General features: G+C 45.1%; 1 protein-coding gene across 9 annotated transcripts in view; it reads right to left on the bottom strand.

Annotated features, from left to right (window-relative positions):
* The window catches only part of Tdrd9 (tudor domain containing 9), a 108,814-nt gene that overhangs the window by 50,395 nt on the left and 41,207 nt on the right, over positions 1 to 17,212 (bottom strand). For all 9 annotated transcript variants that reach the window (XR_006063669.2, XR_013044556.1, XR_013044555.1 and 6 more), the window contains 3 exons: positions 13,652 to 13,816; positions 8,120 to 8,223; positions 2,796 to 2,860 (listed from right to left, as the gene is read on the bottom strand). Coding sequence is in view for 5 of the 9 variants with exons in the window: in XM_006987990.4 (XP_006988052.1) it covers positions 2,796 to 2,860; positions 8,120 to 8,223; positions 13,652 to 13,816 (334 nt within the window). In the remaining 4 variants the exon portion in view is untranslated. The remainder of the gene's footprint in view (positions 1 to 2,795; positions 2,861 to 8,119; positions 8,224 to 13,651; positions 13,817 to 17,212) is intronic.

The raw sequence follows: 17,212 nt of genomic DNA, 5'->3' as shown, positions 1-17,212 counted from the left end.
TCTTGGCTTAATTTTCTAGACACCATCCCGATGGTCAGATGTATTTTTTTCTCATGCTGTAAGCTGCGTCTTCATTTGAACAATGGGGCCCCATTTGTCACTGGCCTTAAGGCCTGTCCTACTGGGGTCCTGTTCAAAGTCCTTCTTGTGCCTGCAAGTCGAGTGTGTTCCCTGCCTTCTCTATCAGACTCAGGGTACCAGATGTTGTGCTGAGGTCCTCGATCCATTGGACGTGAGTTGTGTACAGGGTGTGAGAGAAGATCTGGTTCCCTTCTGTACATGAGATATCTAGTTTGACCAGCACCATTTGTTGAAGATGCCGTCTTCTCTCCAGTGTGTTTTTGGCAGTAGGAGTATGTGCTCATAAGTGGTCCTCAATCTATCATTTTTATTCCTGTTTTTATTAGTATAACTGAACTATAACAGAACTGAACATCAGGAATGATACTTCCTATAACAATGGGGTTTTGGTTTGTTTGGTTTTTCGAGACAAGGTTTCTTTGTGTAACAGCCTCAGCTGTCCTGGAACTCACTGTGTAAACCTCAAAGCTGGCCTCAAACTCAGAGATCCACCTGCCTCTGCCTCCTGAGTGCTGGGACTGAAGACCTGCACCACCGCACCTGGCTCTACAGCAATGTTTTATTGTTCGGGATTGTTTTTGCTACCCAGGGTCTTTGTATCTCCACATGAATTTTGAAATTATTTAATTTCTGTGAATAACTACATTGGAATTTTGATGAGGCTTGCAGTAGATTGCTTTGAGCAGGATGGCTATTTTCACAATATTAATCCTACCAATCCTTGAGCAGGGGAGATCTTTACATCTTCTATTATCTTCTTCAATGCCTTAAAGTTTTCATTGAGCAAGTCTTCCTTTATTAGATTTATCTCAAGATAAAAATGATAACTTTTCAAAGATGTTACCAGTTCTTAGATGCTTTAGTCTTTTATACCAGAAATACAAACAAATGCATCATGACATTAATCAGTAATAACTTATTTTAAAATATATACATTCTTTCAGTGTTTTCCTTGCCAAAGCAGTAGTGACTACTGATGAGTGTTGGCTATATAAGTAATTTCTTTTCTTCACTCATGTTTTCCAAATTTCTTCCAATGAACATACAAAATGTTTCCAACCAAAAACAATTTTTTAAGCCAGATATGGTAACTGCTGTCTGGAATCCCAGCAACTGAGAGGTAGAAGATAATCTCCAGTTCAAAGCCAGATTGGGATCCACAGCACATTCCAGACCAGGCAGGACTACATTAAAATCCTGTCTCAAAAAAATAAATAAATAAATTGGACTGGAGTGTAACTCAGTGGCAGAGTTCTAATATGAGCGGGCAATTGGGTTTGATCCCAGGCAATACAAAACCAGTAATAATGCTTCAAAAGATTTGGTCCTTTTGAGTAGTTCACAAATGTCTACAGACTTATAGCATCTGCATATGCATTCTGTCTCATCTGAATTATCAATATTTGGGACTTTTACAGGTTCAACTGTGTCTCTCAAAAATTATTTTAGATTCCAACTCTAGTAACTTAAAATGTGAGTGACCTTATTTAGAAACAGCCATTGTGCATATAATTAGCTACAGTGAGGTCTGGGGGAGTAGTCTGAGACCTTCATCCAACAGCACGGTTAGCCTCCTAAGAAGAAAAGAGGCAGAGCCGAGAGTGGAACTGCCTCAAGACAAAGAGCCCAAAGCCTGATGACCACATGGAACTAGAAGAGCCTGAGCCTGAGCGGGAGTGTATCTACTGACAGTCAGCCTGTCTTAGGATGCTTAATTCCCGTAACAGTGAGGAAATGCATCACTCTTGTTTTAAACCATCCAATATGCAGCACCTTGTTAGAGCAGCCTTGAAAAAAATAATGCAGATCTGCTCAAAAATAAGTCTAAAATGAATGAATCATGTAAACATATCTATGCCAGACCTGGATTACATTAGCATATAACAGAGAGTCACACACCTGAACATCTTTCAGGGGCAGTTTTTACCTCATGTGAGGTAATACTGAGTATTGACACAGCTCTGCTCTCGCTTTTTCCTTACATACTATGTGCACGCAGAAGTCATTTGATAAATATGTACAGATGCAAACTCTATACACCTGCTGGCGTATATAAAGTCTTTCTGTATATATAATGAGTCTATTTAGTAAACAAAATGTGACAAAGGTTTGAAACTCACATGTTACATCCAAAATTAAGTTTCTCTTGTTGCATGCTTTTGTTTCCATTACTACATGCACAAATACTTATATGTTCTGCATATTACCTTTCAACAACAAATACGTGAATTATTGTTACAATCTGGTCAAACTATACTCCTTGAGAATAAACTTTTGTCATTTTGACAAAGTACCATTAAACACAATGCATCTTTTCAGAAAGGTGCAGTAGTAGCCCGTTTTCTTACACACTGAGAAGGGACTGAGACTGCGGAGGACTCTGTGGTGGTCCATGTGTTGCTCTCATTAAGAACGCTGCACTGTGAACTGATGTCAATCACCTCACTCATGGGCACACAGAGGGATGCTCTTAAAGCAAAACATCTTACCAGAAATTGCAAAGCTGGAAAGACAGTCTTTAAAACTTTGTTCAAATCTTCATCATCACTATGAACTCTCTGCAGCAATGCAAGAGTTAAGGTAACAAGTCAAACTGAGTCACAGCTGTTCATGTTCTCAGTGTCTAAGAGAGCAGGTAGGCATGAACACCATCTTTCACAATATATGTTGTCCAGAATATTAACATTCCAGTCCCAAAATTATGACATTCACACCTGGCAAAAACACCAGCACGCTGCTCCGCTCCGACACAAACTGGGCCCCCGACCAGGTCTTGTTCCTGTCAAAATGTGAGGTGAACAAGTTTGAGTCAAGGTTGAAGAGCCCCTGCTGCGAGAGACCCTGATGCTACTGGCTTCGTTCATGAAAGCTCTTGCAGATCACATTAGGCAATGTTCTTCAGTTCTGACAAACAAGAAAGGGCAGGCAAGGAGGCCGGCCAGGCAACAGGCTGGGGCTCTTCCACTGCACTGCCTGTAAGACACACATCTGCAAAAGTTTTCCTGGGGATGCAGATGCTATACTCCAGAAGCCCAAGATATAGCCCTCAGAATAACTATAAGCAGACTTTACTAAAGCCCAGATTATTACTCCACAGTATGCCTATAGATGAAGATCTCAGATAACCACCTGCTCACTTTCTATATGAAATACAATTTTCCTGTGGGCCCTCCCTGCATTTCATACCTCCCTCTATGCAGTCTAGGGACAGCAGTTAACAGACAGAAGGGCCCTGCATTGCTCTGGAGCCTACACCCAGTAGAGAGACAAGAGGAGAAATAACTAACTTAGCAATAAGCCTGAAAGAAACAAACAAATACAGGATAAAGGTTATAAGCTGGGGCTGGAGAGATGGCTCAACTGTTAAAAGCACCCATTGCTCTTCAGAGAATCCAGGTTCAGTTTCCAGCACCAACACGGTTACTCATAACAATCTGTAACTCCAGTTCCAGTGGCTCTGGTGTCCTATTCTGGCTTCCACAGGCACCAGGGAACGCACATGTACACAGACAGACGTGCAGGCAAAACACACAGAAAGAGCTGCAAAGCTGCATGTGAAAGGACTACTCAGTGCTGGGCTGGCCGGCCCTGCAACTGCCCAGGCCCAGAACCAGGGTTATGGGCTGACCCATCCCAACATCCACCCCATCTATGATCTGCTGGAGCACATGAAGGGGCCAATCCTACAGACCTAAAGCTGCAGGATCTCCACCACACAGGGCAACAACAGGATATCCAAGAGGAGTCCCAGTGAGGGCCCAGCATCGATAGTGCAGCAGAAACCAGAGGCCTCAAACCAGACCAATGACTCTTTGCAATGAAGACTTGCAAGTCAAGATGTGTGGACAAAAGGGTACACTGCGTGACTCACTATGTCACACTACAGCTTCCATGATGAGATCCTCCTTTTTTCTTCTTTTTCTCTTAAATTTTATTGGGGGATGCTGCAAGAGCAGAGGGTAGATACTCAGTGATGGGAAATGAATGGGATCAAGATGCATGATGTGAAAGACACAAAGAATAAATAAAAAGAAAATTGACTTATCAAAAATAATGACAAAAAACACTGCATATCTAAAGTTTATGAGGATTCAATCACAAAATGACCAAGTGAAAATTGATGGACTTCAAGACTAGACTGTGCTCCATAGGGAGACTACCTCCAAAGTTATACTCCCAAGGAGCTGGGGGATGGCTCAGGCAGTAGAGCATCTGCCTTGCAATCACTGAGTTCAATCTCTAGCATTTACACCAACACTTGCATGTGTGGTGGCACCTGTGAACAATCTCAGCATTGGGGAGGCAGAGACAGAGGGGTCCTCAGGACTCACTGACCAGCCAGTCTTGCATAATTGGTGAGCTATAGGCCAGGGTGAGGTTCCCGATGACATACAAAGTTGTTCTCTGGCCTCCACATATATATACACATGCACACAACACACACTCTAAGAGAAAAAAATTAATTAAAAGTAAGTGAATAAAATAAAAATCTCCAAGCCTAGTATGGTAGTACACACCTGTAGTATCAAATACCTGGAGGCTGAGGCAGGAAAATTAATTGAGCCCAGAAGTTCAAAATCAGTCTAATCCCATCTCAAAACTTAAGGGCTTTGGGGACCCTTTCCTCCTGCAGATTGCCTTAGCCAGCCTTAATAGGCGATGAAGTGCCTAGTCTCACTGTAACTTGTATGCCATGGCTGGTTGATAACCATGGGAGGCCTGCCCCTGTCTGAAGAGAAGCAGAGGGGGAGGAGTGGATGGGGGGTGGGGGGAGTTAGGGGGAGAGACTGGGAGTAGAAGACGGAAGGGAAACTGCAGTTGGAATGTAAAAACAAACAAAATACAAAAAAAGGAAAGAAAAATTTGGCAAAAGACATGTACAAGCACTTCATTAAAGAAACATACCGGGCAGTGGTGGCGCCCGCCTTTAATCCCAACACTCAGGAGGCAGAGGCAGGTAGATCTCTGTGAGTTCGAGGCCAGCCTGGTCTACAGAGTGAGATCCAGGACAGCCACTAAAACTATACAGAGAGACCCTGTCTTGAAATACAGAAGAAGAAGGAAGGAGGAGGAGGAGGAAGAAGAGGAGGAGGAGGAAGGGGAAGAAGGGGAAGGAGAAGGAGAAGAAGGAGGAGGAGGAGGAGGAATGTGAGACAGCACTCACACCCATTTTGACAGCCAAAACCCACACCACATACACAAAGAGAGCTGGCAAAGTGCACCAAGCTGCAGAACTCAGCCAGCTTGCTGGTGGTTAAGCAACATGGTGCAGCTATGTTGAAAGATGGGTTAATGGTGCCTTACAAAATGAATCGTGCTCTTGCCATAATGGCCAGTAATTGTCTCTTGTAATTTATCCAGATAAACTGGATGTCTGTGTCTACATGAGCCTGCATGCAGGTTTCCATAGCAGTTCTAGTCACAGTTTCAGACTTAGAGACAATTAAGATGTAATTTAGTAAATAAATAACTGTATTCAGTATAAACAATGGAATACTATTCAGCAATGAAAAAGTCTGGGCTGAGGAGAAGGCTTGGTGGATAAAGTACTTAAGGAGTAGAAGGGGACTCTGAGTCCAGGTGTGGCAGCTCTTGCCTATAATCCTAGTGCAGTGGGGAAGGTGGGAAGATGGGGAAAACAGGCACGTGGATCCTGGAGACATGCTGGCCGAACAATCTAACCAAAATGGAGAGCCTTAACTTCAGTGAGACACACAATCTCAAGACAAACCAAAGAAACAAACAAACAAAAAAAAAAAAACCGTGGTTGAGAGCAGCCAAGGAGGACATTCACCAACAGATTCGGCCTCCATTGTGCACACCTGGTGAGCACACACATGCGCTCACTACACACCCAAAAATAATTACAATCACATAAAATAAAAAGTGGCTTACATGGTAGCATACACCTTTAATCCCAGACTTGAGAGCCAAAGGTAGGTGGATCTCTGTGAGTTCGAGGCCAACCTGGTCAACAGAGCGAGTTCCAGGGCAGCCAGTGCTACACAGAGAGATGCTGCCTCAAAACACCAACAATCAGTTACCAAGTCATGAAGAGACAGGCAAAACCTTAATGCTTTTTAAGTTATTTTTTCTGACTTTATTCCAATATTTATTCAATGTATGTGGATATGCCTGAATACATGTATTGTACCGTGTGTTCAATAGTTACAGGTAATTGTAAGTCACCATATGTGTGCTGGGAACAGAACCTGGGTCTTATACAAGGGCAATAAGCACTCTTAATTATTGAGAACCTTCTCCAGTCCCATAACTGTGTGTTTCTAAGTAAAAAGTCAACGAGAAAAGGCTACAAACCATACATCAACAATCTGACATTTTGAAAAAGGCAAAACTGAAGACATCTGAGATCAGTGGCCCAGGAAATGGGGGAGAATAATGGACAGGGACGCATAGAGGCCTTAGGTACTGAACTGTTCTGAGTGATAGATACTGCAATGGGAGATACATGGTGTTATACAGCTATCAGAACCCAGAGAACGGGCAGCACTAGGACTCTGAGTGACAGACTGTGTTCCATATGACAAACACACATCTCTGGTGCAGGCTTCTGACAGCAGAACAAGCTGCGTGAGTGTGGGGCGAAGCAGTTTATGGGAGCTCCCTGCTGCAGACATTCTGGATTAATGCAGTCTAGTCAGCACGGGCCCTAGCTCTCATCCTCATGTACAGCGCTTTGGTGCAGGTTGTCTGCATACTTCCAGTCATGCTAATCCAGTGAAGACATGAGATCTTTTTAATTTATGCATTTGTGTGTGTACATGTGTGTGTGTGTGTACACGTGTGCAGTTATATGTACATGCAGAAGTAGAGGAGGGGGAGGGGAAGGGAGAGAGAGAGGAAGAGAGGTGGAAAGAAGAATGGGAATGAGAGGGAGGGGGAGTTGGAGGGGGAGACAGAAAAGTGTCAGTATCAACTCTGAGTGTTGTCCACAAGAATTCTGTCCACCTTCCTCCAGATAGGGTCTCTCATTGGCCTGAATTTCACCCGTTAGACTAGACGGGCTGGCCACCGAGATCCATCCTGTCCCTGCCTCCCCAGCTGGCATTCAGGCACACACCATGCCTGGTCCCCGCTCCCATCACTCTGGAGGTTCCGGGAGTCAAACCCAGTCCTCATGCTGCACACCAAGCTCTTGAACAACTGAGCCGTCTCCCAGCTCAAGTTTTTTATCTGTTGATTTAGATTATTTTTTCAAAGAATGAAACAGAAATAAAATAATGTTTTGCCCAAACAAAAGCCAAGAAGAACATTTACCAACAGTCTTTGAAGGCAGTAATCTGGGAAGAATGAGAGTGAGCCAAGAAAAGAAGTCCAAATTTGACAAACAAGGGTTAATTCAGGGGCATCCTAAAGTCTATAGGAAAAAAGTCACCCCCGCGATCTAGCTTTGGTTACTGAGGGAGGGAGAATATCCATTATCATTATTTGTTTCTAAAATAATAAGTGCTATTTATTTGAGGCAATAAAGTTAGGACCATAGAGCTTCGATAACATAGTACTTTTTTAAATTATAGACTCAAACCAGCACTTAGAACCTAAATTGTCCTCAAAGGAAAAAAAAAGTCTCAAGTTTTGTTTTTTTTAAACAAAAAGCTAAAAGAATGCAGGTCTGGATTGCCTGCTGAGTGTCAGGAAACATCTCAGAAACAAAGAAAACAAAGGCAAAGGAAGCCATGTGATTCCTGTTTCTGGAAAAGCCATCATCCCACTTTCTGGCTCCAATGCTAGCTTTAAAAAAAAAACAACGTCCTAAAGCTGCCCTCAGCACGGCTTTGACTTTTTAAATAGAAATTTGCAGAGTGACCAGTGACTGCTGAGAAGGTACCTAGCTAGGTGTGGAAGCACATTCCCCAAATCCCAGCACACGAGAGCAAGAAGGCTACAACTCTGTGTCACATAGCTAGACTCTGTCTCAGAACAAGCCCAAGGGTCTCCAGCTATTATCTTACCACTGTAAAAACACCGAGACATGTGTATGGCACACACATGTAAGTGTAGCTAGAGGGGCTCTTACCCACTCTCTTTCATGTCCAGGTCATCAAACATCTGAATGAGAGAGACGGCAACTTCATAGACATCCTTTGTTATCACCGGCTCCTCCAAACGGTAGGGGGGGAGCTGAAAAAATCAAAGAAATAGAATATCTAAACAGAGCTGCAAAAAAAATCCTGGTTTAGATGTGTGCTCACCCCTTTAGCCATCACTCTAAAAACACCCCAAGTATAGTTAATAATAACGATAATAATAATAATAATAATAATAATAATAATAATGCCATTTACAGTCATTCTTGAAAACTTGTGATGGCAAGTGATGCACAGCATAAGTCAGTGGTAACACAGATGGAATCAGAAAGGCCAAGCAGAGAGTCCAGGCGGAGACTACTTTTAAGGCATAGGATAAATTGCATCAAAGGCCTAGAAAACTTGGGAGTTGTTTCCTATCTTCAAATCAGTGCCCTTCCAGGGTATCAAGTCCCCACCTCTAAGAGCTCCAACATCCCAACATCTATGCACAGGAACTACTGGCAAAAGGCAGTATCACATCTGTCACCCAGTGTGCCCTAACAATACCACATGACATGGCAGCTGTCTGCTAGGGCTTAGAGATTGCTAGACTACTTCCCCCCCTCCCCCGCCCCAAGACAGGGTCTCTCTGTGCAGCTTTGCGCCTTTCCTGGAACTCGCTTTGGAGACCAGGTTGGCCTCAAACTCACAGAGATCCGCCTGCCTCTGCCTCCCGAGTGCTGGGATTAAAGGCGTGTGCCACCACCGCCCGGCTGCTAGACTACTTTTAACTGAACATTAAAACAAACTCAAATCGAACCTAATGGCTTAGAATTGCCCCTGGGATCCTCTACAGAACAGGTCTGTGCATAGAGCTCTGCAGCTGTTTTCAGAGTCTGTTTTATATCCTTTATGTTTTCCACCAAGAGTAGGAAGCATTTTGTTTAATAATTGGATCAACTACTATCTGTTGTACCTCACGAATGACATTGTGATGGACATGCAGAAAGGAGTCTTCAGGAAGTCAAAAGTAAGTCATATAAGGAAATGTTACAGCAAATGTCCAAATAACCATTTCCCAATATTACTATAATTCTAATAACTTGATTGTAACAAATTTACTTTCATTTCATAACAAAGCACATCAAATACATTCATTGCTGATATGCCTTAACTTTCTATCCTAACAGTGGCCAATATTCCATAATGCAACTATTCAAAACAGAAATAGGGAAAAGGCACATGTTCCACAAACCCCAACAGTGACACCAAACTCACCTGGAAGTCTGCTAACAAGCCATGCAGAAAAAGCATGTGACTGAGTCACAAGTAACTGCACTGAGCTCTAGAGCCCAAGCCCTCTAAATTGTCCTTCTTGTTGCTGGTGTTCAGACAGGGTCTCATGTAGCCCAGACTGACCTTCAACTTGCTGTGTATTCTAGGCCAGCTCTGACCTCATGATACTTTTACCACCACCTCCAGAGGAATGAGATTATAGGTGCGTGCCACTATACCTGATCTTTCGGATATTTTTTAATTAATTAAATGTTTTCATTTATTTTACATCCCAACCACAGTTTCCCCTTCCTCCTCTTCTCCCGTTCTCTCCACCACCCCCGCCTCCTAGCCCCGTCCACTCCTCCTCTGTGTTGGTTCAGAAGGGGCAGGCCTCCCCTGGGTATCAACAAAGCATGACACACCAAGCTGAAGCAGGACCAAGCTCCTCCCCTTGCACCAAGGCTGGGCAAGGCAACCCAGAAACCCAACCAAAAGGCATCTCAAGCGTCAGGGACTCAAATATAGCTAGCTTGCAAGCGTGCATGCGGGTACATGTTCATGTGTGCTCAGTCATGTGAAGTCCAGAAGACAACTGCAAATGTCATTCCTCAGTCACTGTCCACCTGTTTTTTCTTTAAAGATTTATTATGTATACAATGTTCTGCCTGTATGTATGTCTGCAGGCCAGAAGAGGGCACCAGATCTCAAGACAGATGGTTGTAACCCACCATGTGGGTGCTGGGAATTGAACTCAGGACCTCTGGAAGAGTAGCCGGTGCTCTTAACCACTGAGCCATCTCTCCAGCCCCCACCATCCACCTTTTTTTGAAACGGTTTTTCACTGGCCTGGGGCTCACTAGACTGACAAGAACCCCTAGGGACCCCCTGCCCCCACCTCCCCAGGGCTGAGAACTACAAAAGTAAACTACCATGCCCGGCTTTTCAAACGCGGGTTCTGAAGAGCAAATCCAGGTTCCCATGGTCGCAAAGCAGCACTTTAGCTACTGGGCTATCCCCAGCCCGGGTTATGCTTGCTAACCCCTGACAGACATTCAATGAGGAAACAAATGGTGCCAGGACAAATGGGAATCTAATCTAAGTGTTTAAAGACCTAAAAAGGAGAAGAAAACCCTAAAGGGGGTGCACAAAAACTAGGCTGTTAGCCTAGAGGCACACACTTGTGTCCTAGCCCTTGAGAAAGGAGAGGCAGAAGGAGCAGGTGCTCAAGGTCATCCACGCCTACATAGCAGTCGTGAGGCTGGCTCAACACGGTTCTGCCGCAAACAATGTAACAGCACAGTGTCCTGGGGCAAGGTACTGCACTGGGGGCAGAGGGCAGGGTGCAGGGTGCTGCACCGAGGGCGGGGTGCTGCACCGAGGGCGGGGTGCTGCACCGGGGGTAAGGTGCTGCACTGGGGGTAAGGTGCCGCACTGGGGGGGTGCTGCACTGGAGTGGGTGCTGCACAATCTCATTCGAGTGTACGTTTACACTCTATAGACCTTTCCTAAGGGTATTCTTGCAAAAGAAAACAAGTTGAAAATAAGAGATAAAGATTCTTCTAAGGGCCTTGAAAGGCAACACTTAAAGTTGGCATCACAAAAAACAGGGGACCATGCTGTGGGATGGTCTGTATATCAAATGTGTGCTCTGAGTGGTCAATAAATAAAATACTGATTGCCCAGTGGCCCAGCAGGAAGTATAGGTGGGACTAACAGAGAGGAGAATTGAGAGAACAGGAAGGTGGAGGGAGACACTGCCAGCCGCTGCCATGACAAACAGCATGTGAAGATGCTGGTAAGCCACAAGTCACGTGGCAAGGTATAGATTTATGGAGATGGATTAATTTAAGCTATAAGAACAGTTAGCAAGAAGCCTGCCACGGCCATACAGTCTGTAAGCAATATAAGTCTCTGTGTTTACTTGGTTGGGTCTGAGCGGCTGTGGGACTGGCGGGTGACAGAGATTTGTCCTGACTGTGGGCAAGGCAGGAAAACTCTAGTTACAGGACCTGCCGGGTGGTGGTGCACGCCTTTAATCCCAGCACTCGGGAGGCAGAGGCAGGCGGATCTCTGTGAGTTCGAGGCCAGCCTGGTCTATAGAGTGAGTTCCAGGACAGGCACCAAAACTACACAGAGAAACTGTCTCGAAAAACAAACAAACAAACAAAACCCACCAGGGGACAGGGGACCAAAGATGATGAGTTTCAAAAACAGTCCAGAGTGGCCAACAGTGTCAACATTCTCTAAAAGCCAAGTAAGCTTAAGGCTGCCCTTGCCGTGTGGTGAGTGGGGTCAGTAGAGTCACAGTGGAGAGAGACAGGAGTACTGGGAAGTAGAGGAGCAGAGATCATAGTCCCAAACCAGACAGAGGCTGGCAAGAGCTGCAGACAAACCTTGGGCTGAGGAGGATGTTTCTGAAGAGAAAAAATATGCAATTATGTCTAAACACGGACAAGAAAAGATGAGCAGCAGGAGCTCCGGAGTGGAAGACAGCGGACAGTGGTCAAGAGCTCAGAGAGAGGCAGGCACAGGCGGAGGGCCGAGCTCCACACAAGGGTCACCAGATAGGAGATGAACAGGAGGAATAACAATGAAACTGAACCTGAAAATACGTTCTCTACTGTGCAAAGTCAAATGACAGAATAAGTACAAAACACCACCTTCATAGTTAACAGCAGTAGACTGATTCAGGGGGTGAGAGCACAGCTTAGCTAGACAAGGACCTGAGTTCCAACATCAGCACCCTCCCACAAAATGCCCAAATAAAAATCATGTTTGATCATGCACTGAAACAGTAACTATGTGCCTTCTAGATACCAAAGGCAGGCTATGTGGTATGCAATGGTAAAGCTATGTGCCTTCTAAACAGCTGAACACAGTCCAGTCAGCCAAAGGGCCCTAGCTTCTAGAAGCTGACCTGGTCCAACCACAGGGCCTCACAGAGAAGATGCCCACAGCTGACCTTACTCCTTTTTCAGTGTTTCCACAAAGAATTGTCTTATGTTTACATCCGATGAAACGGAGCCAGCACCTCACTCTAGTGGAGACCACTGTCCAACACTACCATCTCCTTCTCCATCCAACTGCAAGCACACATGTTCTTCCTTGCCCCAGCAATCTCCTGGGCTCACAGGCTCCAGGAGGAGTGGTCCACACAGAGGTCTCGACCTGACGTCTGGCACTGTCTAGAACATTTTTGGTTGTGGTCATGGAGAGGGATGCTGCTTGCATCTAGTGGATCAAGGACCAGAATAAACATCCTGCAGTGCTGAGGGCGCCCTGCCACACAGGAAGGACTGTGAACAAAGATGCTTGTGCTCAGAGGCTGAGAAACCGTGCCCTGTAAGCCGTGCCCCCCTGTGCACAACAGCACGGGGCAGCGGGTCACGGCAGCTGGTCACGGCAGCACTGCTGCAGGAGCAGCAGCCCTGGGGGGAGCAGGCTGCCCCTCCAAAAGAGAGACAGGAAGGATATTACGGACACAGAGAGATGTGCAGCGAGCATGCCGCCTCTGCACAAGAAGCAGCAAACGGTGCTGTGCTTGCTCGGCAGACAGGCCCAGGTGTGAGGGAAGACCCCGAGAGCTCTGCAGGAGCAGGCTCCCCCAGAAGACAGGCCTCACGGCACAGACAGGAAGGGGCAGGCAAGCTTTCGCTCCCTTTGGGTTTTTGTTCATGAGCTAGGAATGGACGCCACAGTCTCACACAGCTGCCCAAGCACTTTCTCACTGAGCAGCACACTCTCAGAAGGATGAGAAAAGAAGTGTGTCAAACCCGCTTCCACTTTAGACTTCAGAGATCTCTTCATGTTCCACACGTGTGAAAGTAACTCTACACCCGCCTCTTAGGACAATGTGTCCCCAGTCTGCACTGTCACAGTGCAATTCCAGGTTCAACCCAACTCACCTAGACCAGAAATGCACATTTAACCAGAATTCTATCTCAAGGAAATTTACCCATCTTCAAGGGAATTTACAATTTTATAATGACTAAAATCTGATTTTTTTTACTTTTCAACATCAGTGAGGCATGAAGCTAGTCTCAATAACTTTCATGAGGATGTATGATATGAATATTTACTATGCTCACAGCTTATAACAAAAGCTAGTAGTTTCTTCCCTTTATTTTCTCCACCCCTTCCTCCCATGTGTCGGCTCTGACAAGTTCTAAATGGGCCTTGAAACCCTTTTAGAATTAGTAAGGGAATTCACAGTCAGAAACAAAGTCCATTCACTATAAAAGAAGCAATGCATCCCGACATACCCCACTATGATTAATGTGCCCCAAATCATTAAGGTAATATTCTTCAATAGCATGAGGCTTGCCTTCCACTTCAAAAACATATGCAGGATTCATCTTGTTCTGAACAGGAACAGCAAAGTAGTCTGCAAATTCCTTGCAGTTGATGGTGGCAGACATGAGGATCACCTGTAGTGAAGAGAGTCCCATCCATGAGCAATGCAAGCCACTTTCTCATCCTCCCACCATTTAGAAACTGAGTTTTAAATAGAATATCTTGATTTTTTTCTTGTGTATTGTACAAATTAAAACAGTATAAAGAATACTCAAGACTTTACTATTACTTTAAAACTATTTTTTTCAAATGAGAAACTGTCCCATCCCTGAAATCCACAGTGGAAGGAGAGAACTCCTGGAAGTTGTCCTCTGGCCTCCACATTCACATGATCACATGCATGTCTCACACATAATACACAAAAATAATAATACTTTAAAAATATTAAAATGAGAAATTGTATACTCCAAAAAAAAACTGTGACCACTTACTCAGAATAAAACTCTTCATCATAAAACCAATTTTAAGAAATTAATTTCAGGAAAGTAAGGGAAACTGAAGAGAGATCTGGAAAACTCTGGCTGTAGCTGAGGAGAGCAGCAAATCCAAGACAGAAGCTGTGCCCCAGACCCAGGAGCCAGCCTGGCTTAGAGGTCCACGTCAGAAGCCTGAGACCAGCCGCAGGCACAGGTGTGCCGGGAACACACACGAGCTGGGCGTCTCTAAAAAGTCAGCCGCACAGGCCCTGAGCAGCATCCACAGCACAGCGTCTACAGCACACCAGATGTGCCCTGGGAAAAGCAGCAGCAGTTCCCAAGAACCTGCTACTCCTTGGTCCAGAGTCTCTGGCTGGTGGAGACTACCTGCTGTATCTAGTCCTGAGCAGTTCCTAAGTGTGCATCTTATCAGAAAAGTAAAGGTATCACACAGTCAGCACCCTTTTTCCTTTGACATTAGACACAAACAAGAAACCATAGTAACCAGAATTCGTTTTGAAAAAAAAAAAGTCTAAGACAGAGGAGTGGCTTAGGAAGCCACTTGAGGTACAAGAGTGATCCCCTAGGAATACACCCAGGCATAGTGGTGATGCCTAGACATTGATCAAACATCAATCAGGCCAGCCAACTTCAGAGCTCTTTTGATCAGTGCAACGTGTAAATGAGAGACTAATGCTCCAGACAGCCCAGTGTCTCCTGCAGAGGACAACAGCCTGGTCCAGGGCGTGCCAGGGCTAGAGGACAGCAGACGTGCACAGAGAGGTAGCCAGGACACAGGGACCAAGGGATTTCTACCATCTACTGCTGCCCTTGCATCTCCATATTCTGATGGCAGAACTCTTATAAAAAAGAAATAAGGATTTCCTGAGGATTAAAAAAAAAAAATCACAAAGCCATCTAACACTTGACTTCAAATTACCTGACCCAAATCTACCAAGGCTCTCTGTCTAGAAAGCATGGTGCTTTGTGTATAGACAGCTCTTGTTTGTTGTGTTGTCTTTGTGGTGTTAGGTTACACCCAGACCTCCTGTAGACTAGGCAAGCTCCCTACTGAGCCAAATCCCAGGCCTCTTCAACTATTTTTTAAATAAATTATGAAACTAACAACCCATTTCTTTCTCCTTATTGGAGAGATGCCACGCTCCCTCCACCATTTCTGAAATGTGGTAGAATCTTTTTTTAATCCACTGATACCCTTAACTATCACTGAAAACTAAAAACATTGAATAAAGTCATTATTCTGGTTTGAGTAAAAATAAGTCTTAAAATGAAGGAGACCATGGTAAATGAAGACCACATGAGAAAAGGAAGAAGCAAAGAGCTGAAGAGGCCCACAGAAATCCACAAAGATACCCCCACAAAAGACTGCTGGCAGTGGTCTAGAGACAGCTGGGACTGACCTACTCTGGTGATGGGATGGCCAAACACCCTAATTGTATTGCTAGAAACCCCATCCAAGGACTGAGGAATCTGGATGCAGACATCCACGGCTAGGCCCCTGGTGGAGCGCTGGGAGTCTAATTAGTGAGAAAGAGGAGGGTTTATATGAGCGAGAATTGTTGAAACCAAGGTTGGATAAAGCACAGGGACAGATAACCAAATGAATGGAAACACATGAACTATGAACCAAAGGCTGAGGGGCCCCCAACTGGATCAGGCCCTCTGAATAGGTGAGACAGTTGATTGGCTTGATCTGTTTGGGAGGCATCTAGGCAGTGGTACCAGGTCCTGGGCTCGTTGCATCAGTTGGCTGTTTGAAACCTGGGACTTATGCAGGGACGCTTGGCTCAATCTGGGAGGAGGGGACTGGACCTGCCTGGACTGAGTCTACCAGGTCAATCCCAGTCCTCGGGGGAGACCTTGATCTGGAGGAGGTGGGAATGGGGGGGGTGCGCTGGGGGCGAGGGGAGGGGGGAGAGCAAGGGAATCTGTGGCTATTATGTGGAACTGAATAGTATTGTAAAATAAATAATAAATAAAAAAAAGAAAAATACTTTAAAAAAAAAACTTCATTAGCAACTCATTTGCTGAGTCATTGTCAACACTCTAAGATTCCTAACGGAAATGGAAAGGATCTCAGTCACTCACTCTGCAGTCACCAGAGCAACCAGACAGCCTATCACAGCCGGCCTGCAGTCACTGAGTGCGGCCACTTGCAGATGGGAAGAAGCAACATTTCCTTAAATATATGAATGCATGGAATGCCACATTTCAGAACTTCAAAACCAGTCATCTTTCCAATAACAGCAAATCCTCCAGAATAGTCATCCAAGTTGTTGCCTGAAGAACTCTATTTAGCATGGCTGGATTGTGAGTGATCTGTGATTAGATTTACTTAGATTACGTGATTATTCTAAATCTTCACTGTTTTGGTCAAGTTGACGTCCTACGCTTTATTCTTCTTGTTCATTAAAAAGCCATGACATTTACCATTTCTCAACTCTGCCTCTCCAGAGCGGTGCATCTCCTGCCCTCAAACTGCAGCACCTTCCTTGTAAGACAGGGGCCACAGGCTCCCCCACAGGGAAGGTGCTGCTTTAATCTAGGACGCTTACTCAGCCAAAAGCAGGCTCCAATGCCCACCCTTCCAGGACACACCTTCCACTGCTATTAGATCCTTTTCTGAAAGCCAGGAAAAGTGTTAAAATTCACTGCAACATAATCACCAAAAAGTGTCTACACAATGGCCCCAGGAGACACCCCAGGCCTACTTCATGGCAGGATCTGAAGTATGGCATCTGACGGTGGAGTCTAAGAGCCTGTATCTGTCTTAGTCAGGGTTTCTGCTGCTGTGACAAACACCAGGACCAAAAGCAACCTGGAAGTAAAACACTGATTTCTGCTTACAGCTCCTGGTCACAGTCTCTCACTGAGGGAGTCAGGGCAGGAACTCGAGGCAGAAACTGGGGGTAGAAACTGAAGCAGAGACCATGGGGGAGTGCTGATTCCTGGCTTGCTCCTCGTAGTTTACTCAGCCTGCTCCTTTTTTCTTCTTTCTTCTTCTTTCTTCTTCTTCTTCTTCTTCTTCCTTTT

The sequence above is a fragment of the Peromyscus maniculatus genome, chromosome 14, assembly GCF_049852395.1.
Source record: "Peromyscus maniculatus bairdii isolate BWxNUB_F1_BW_parent chromosome 14, HU_Pman_BW_mat_3.1, whole genome shotgun sequence".
In the NCBI taxonomy this organism is placed as follows: domain Eukaryota; kingdom Metazoa; phylum Chordata; class Mammalia; order Rodentia; family Cricetidae; genus Peromyscus; species Peromyscus maniculatus.
The sequence above is the reverse complement of the archived record's forward strand: the minus strand, read 5'-3'. Positions and strand labels throughout refer to the sequence as shown.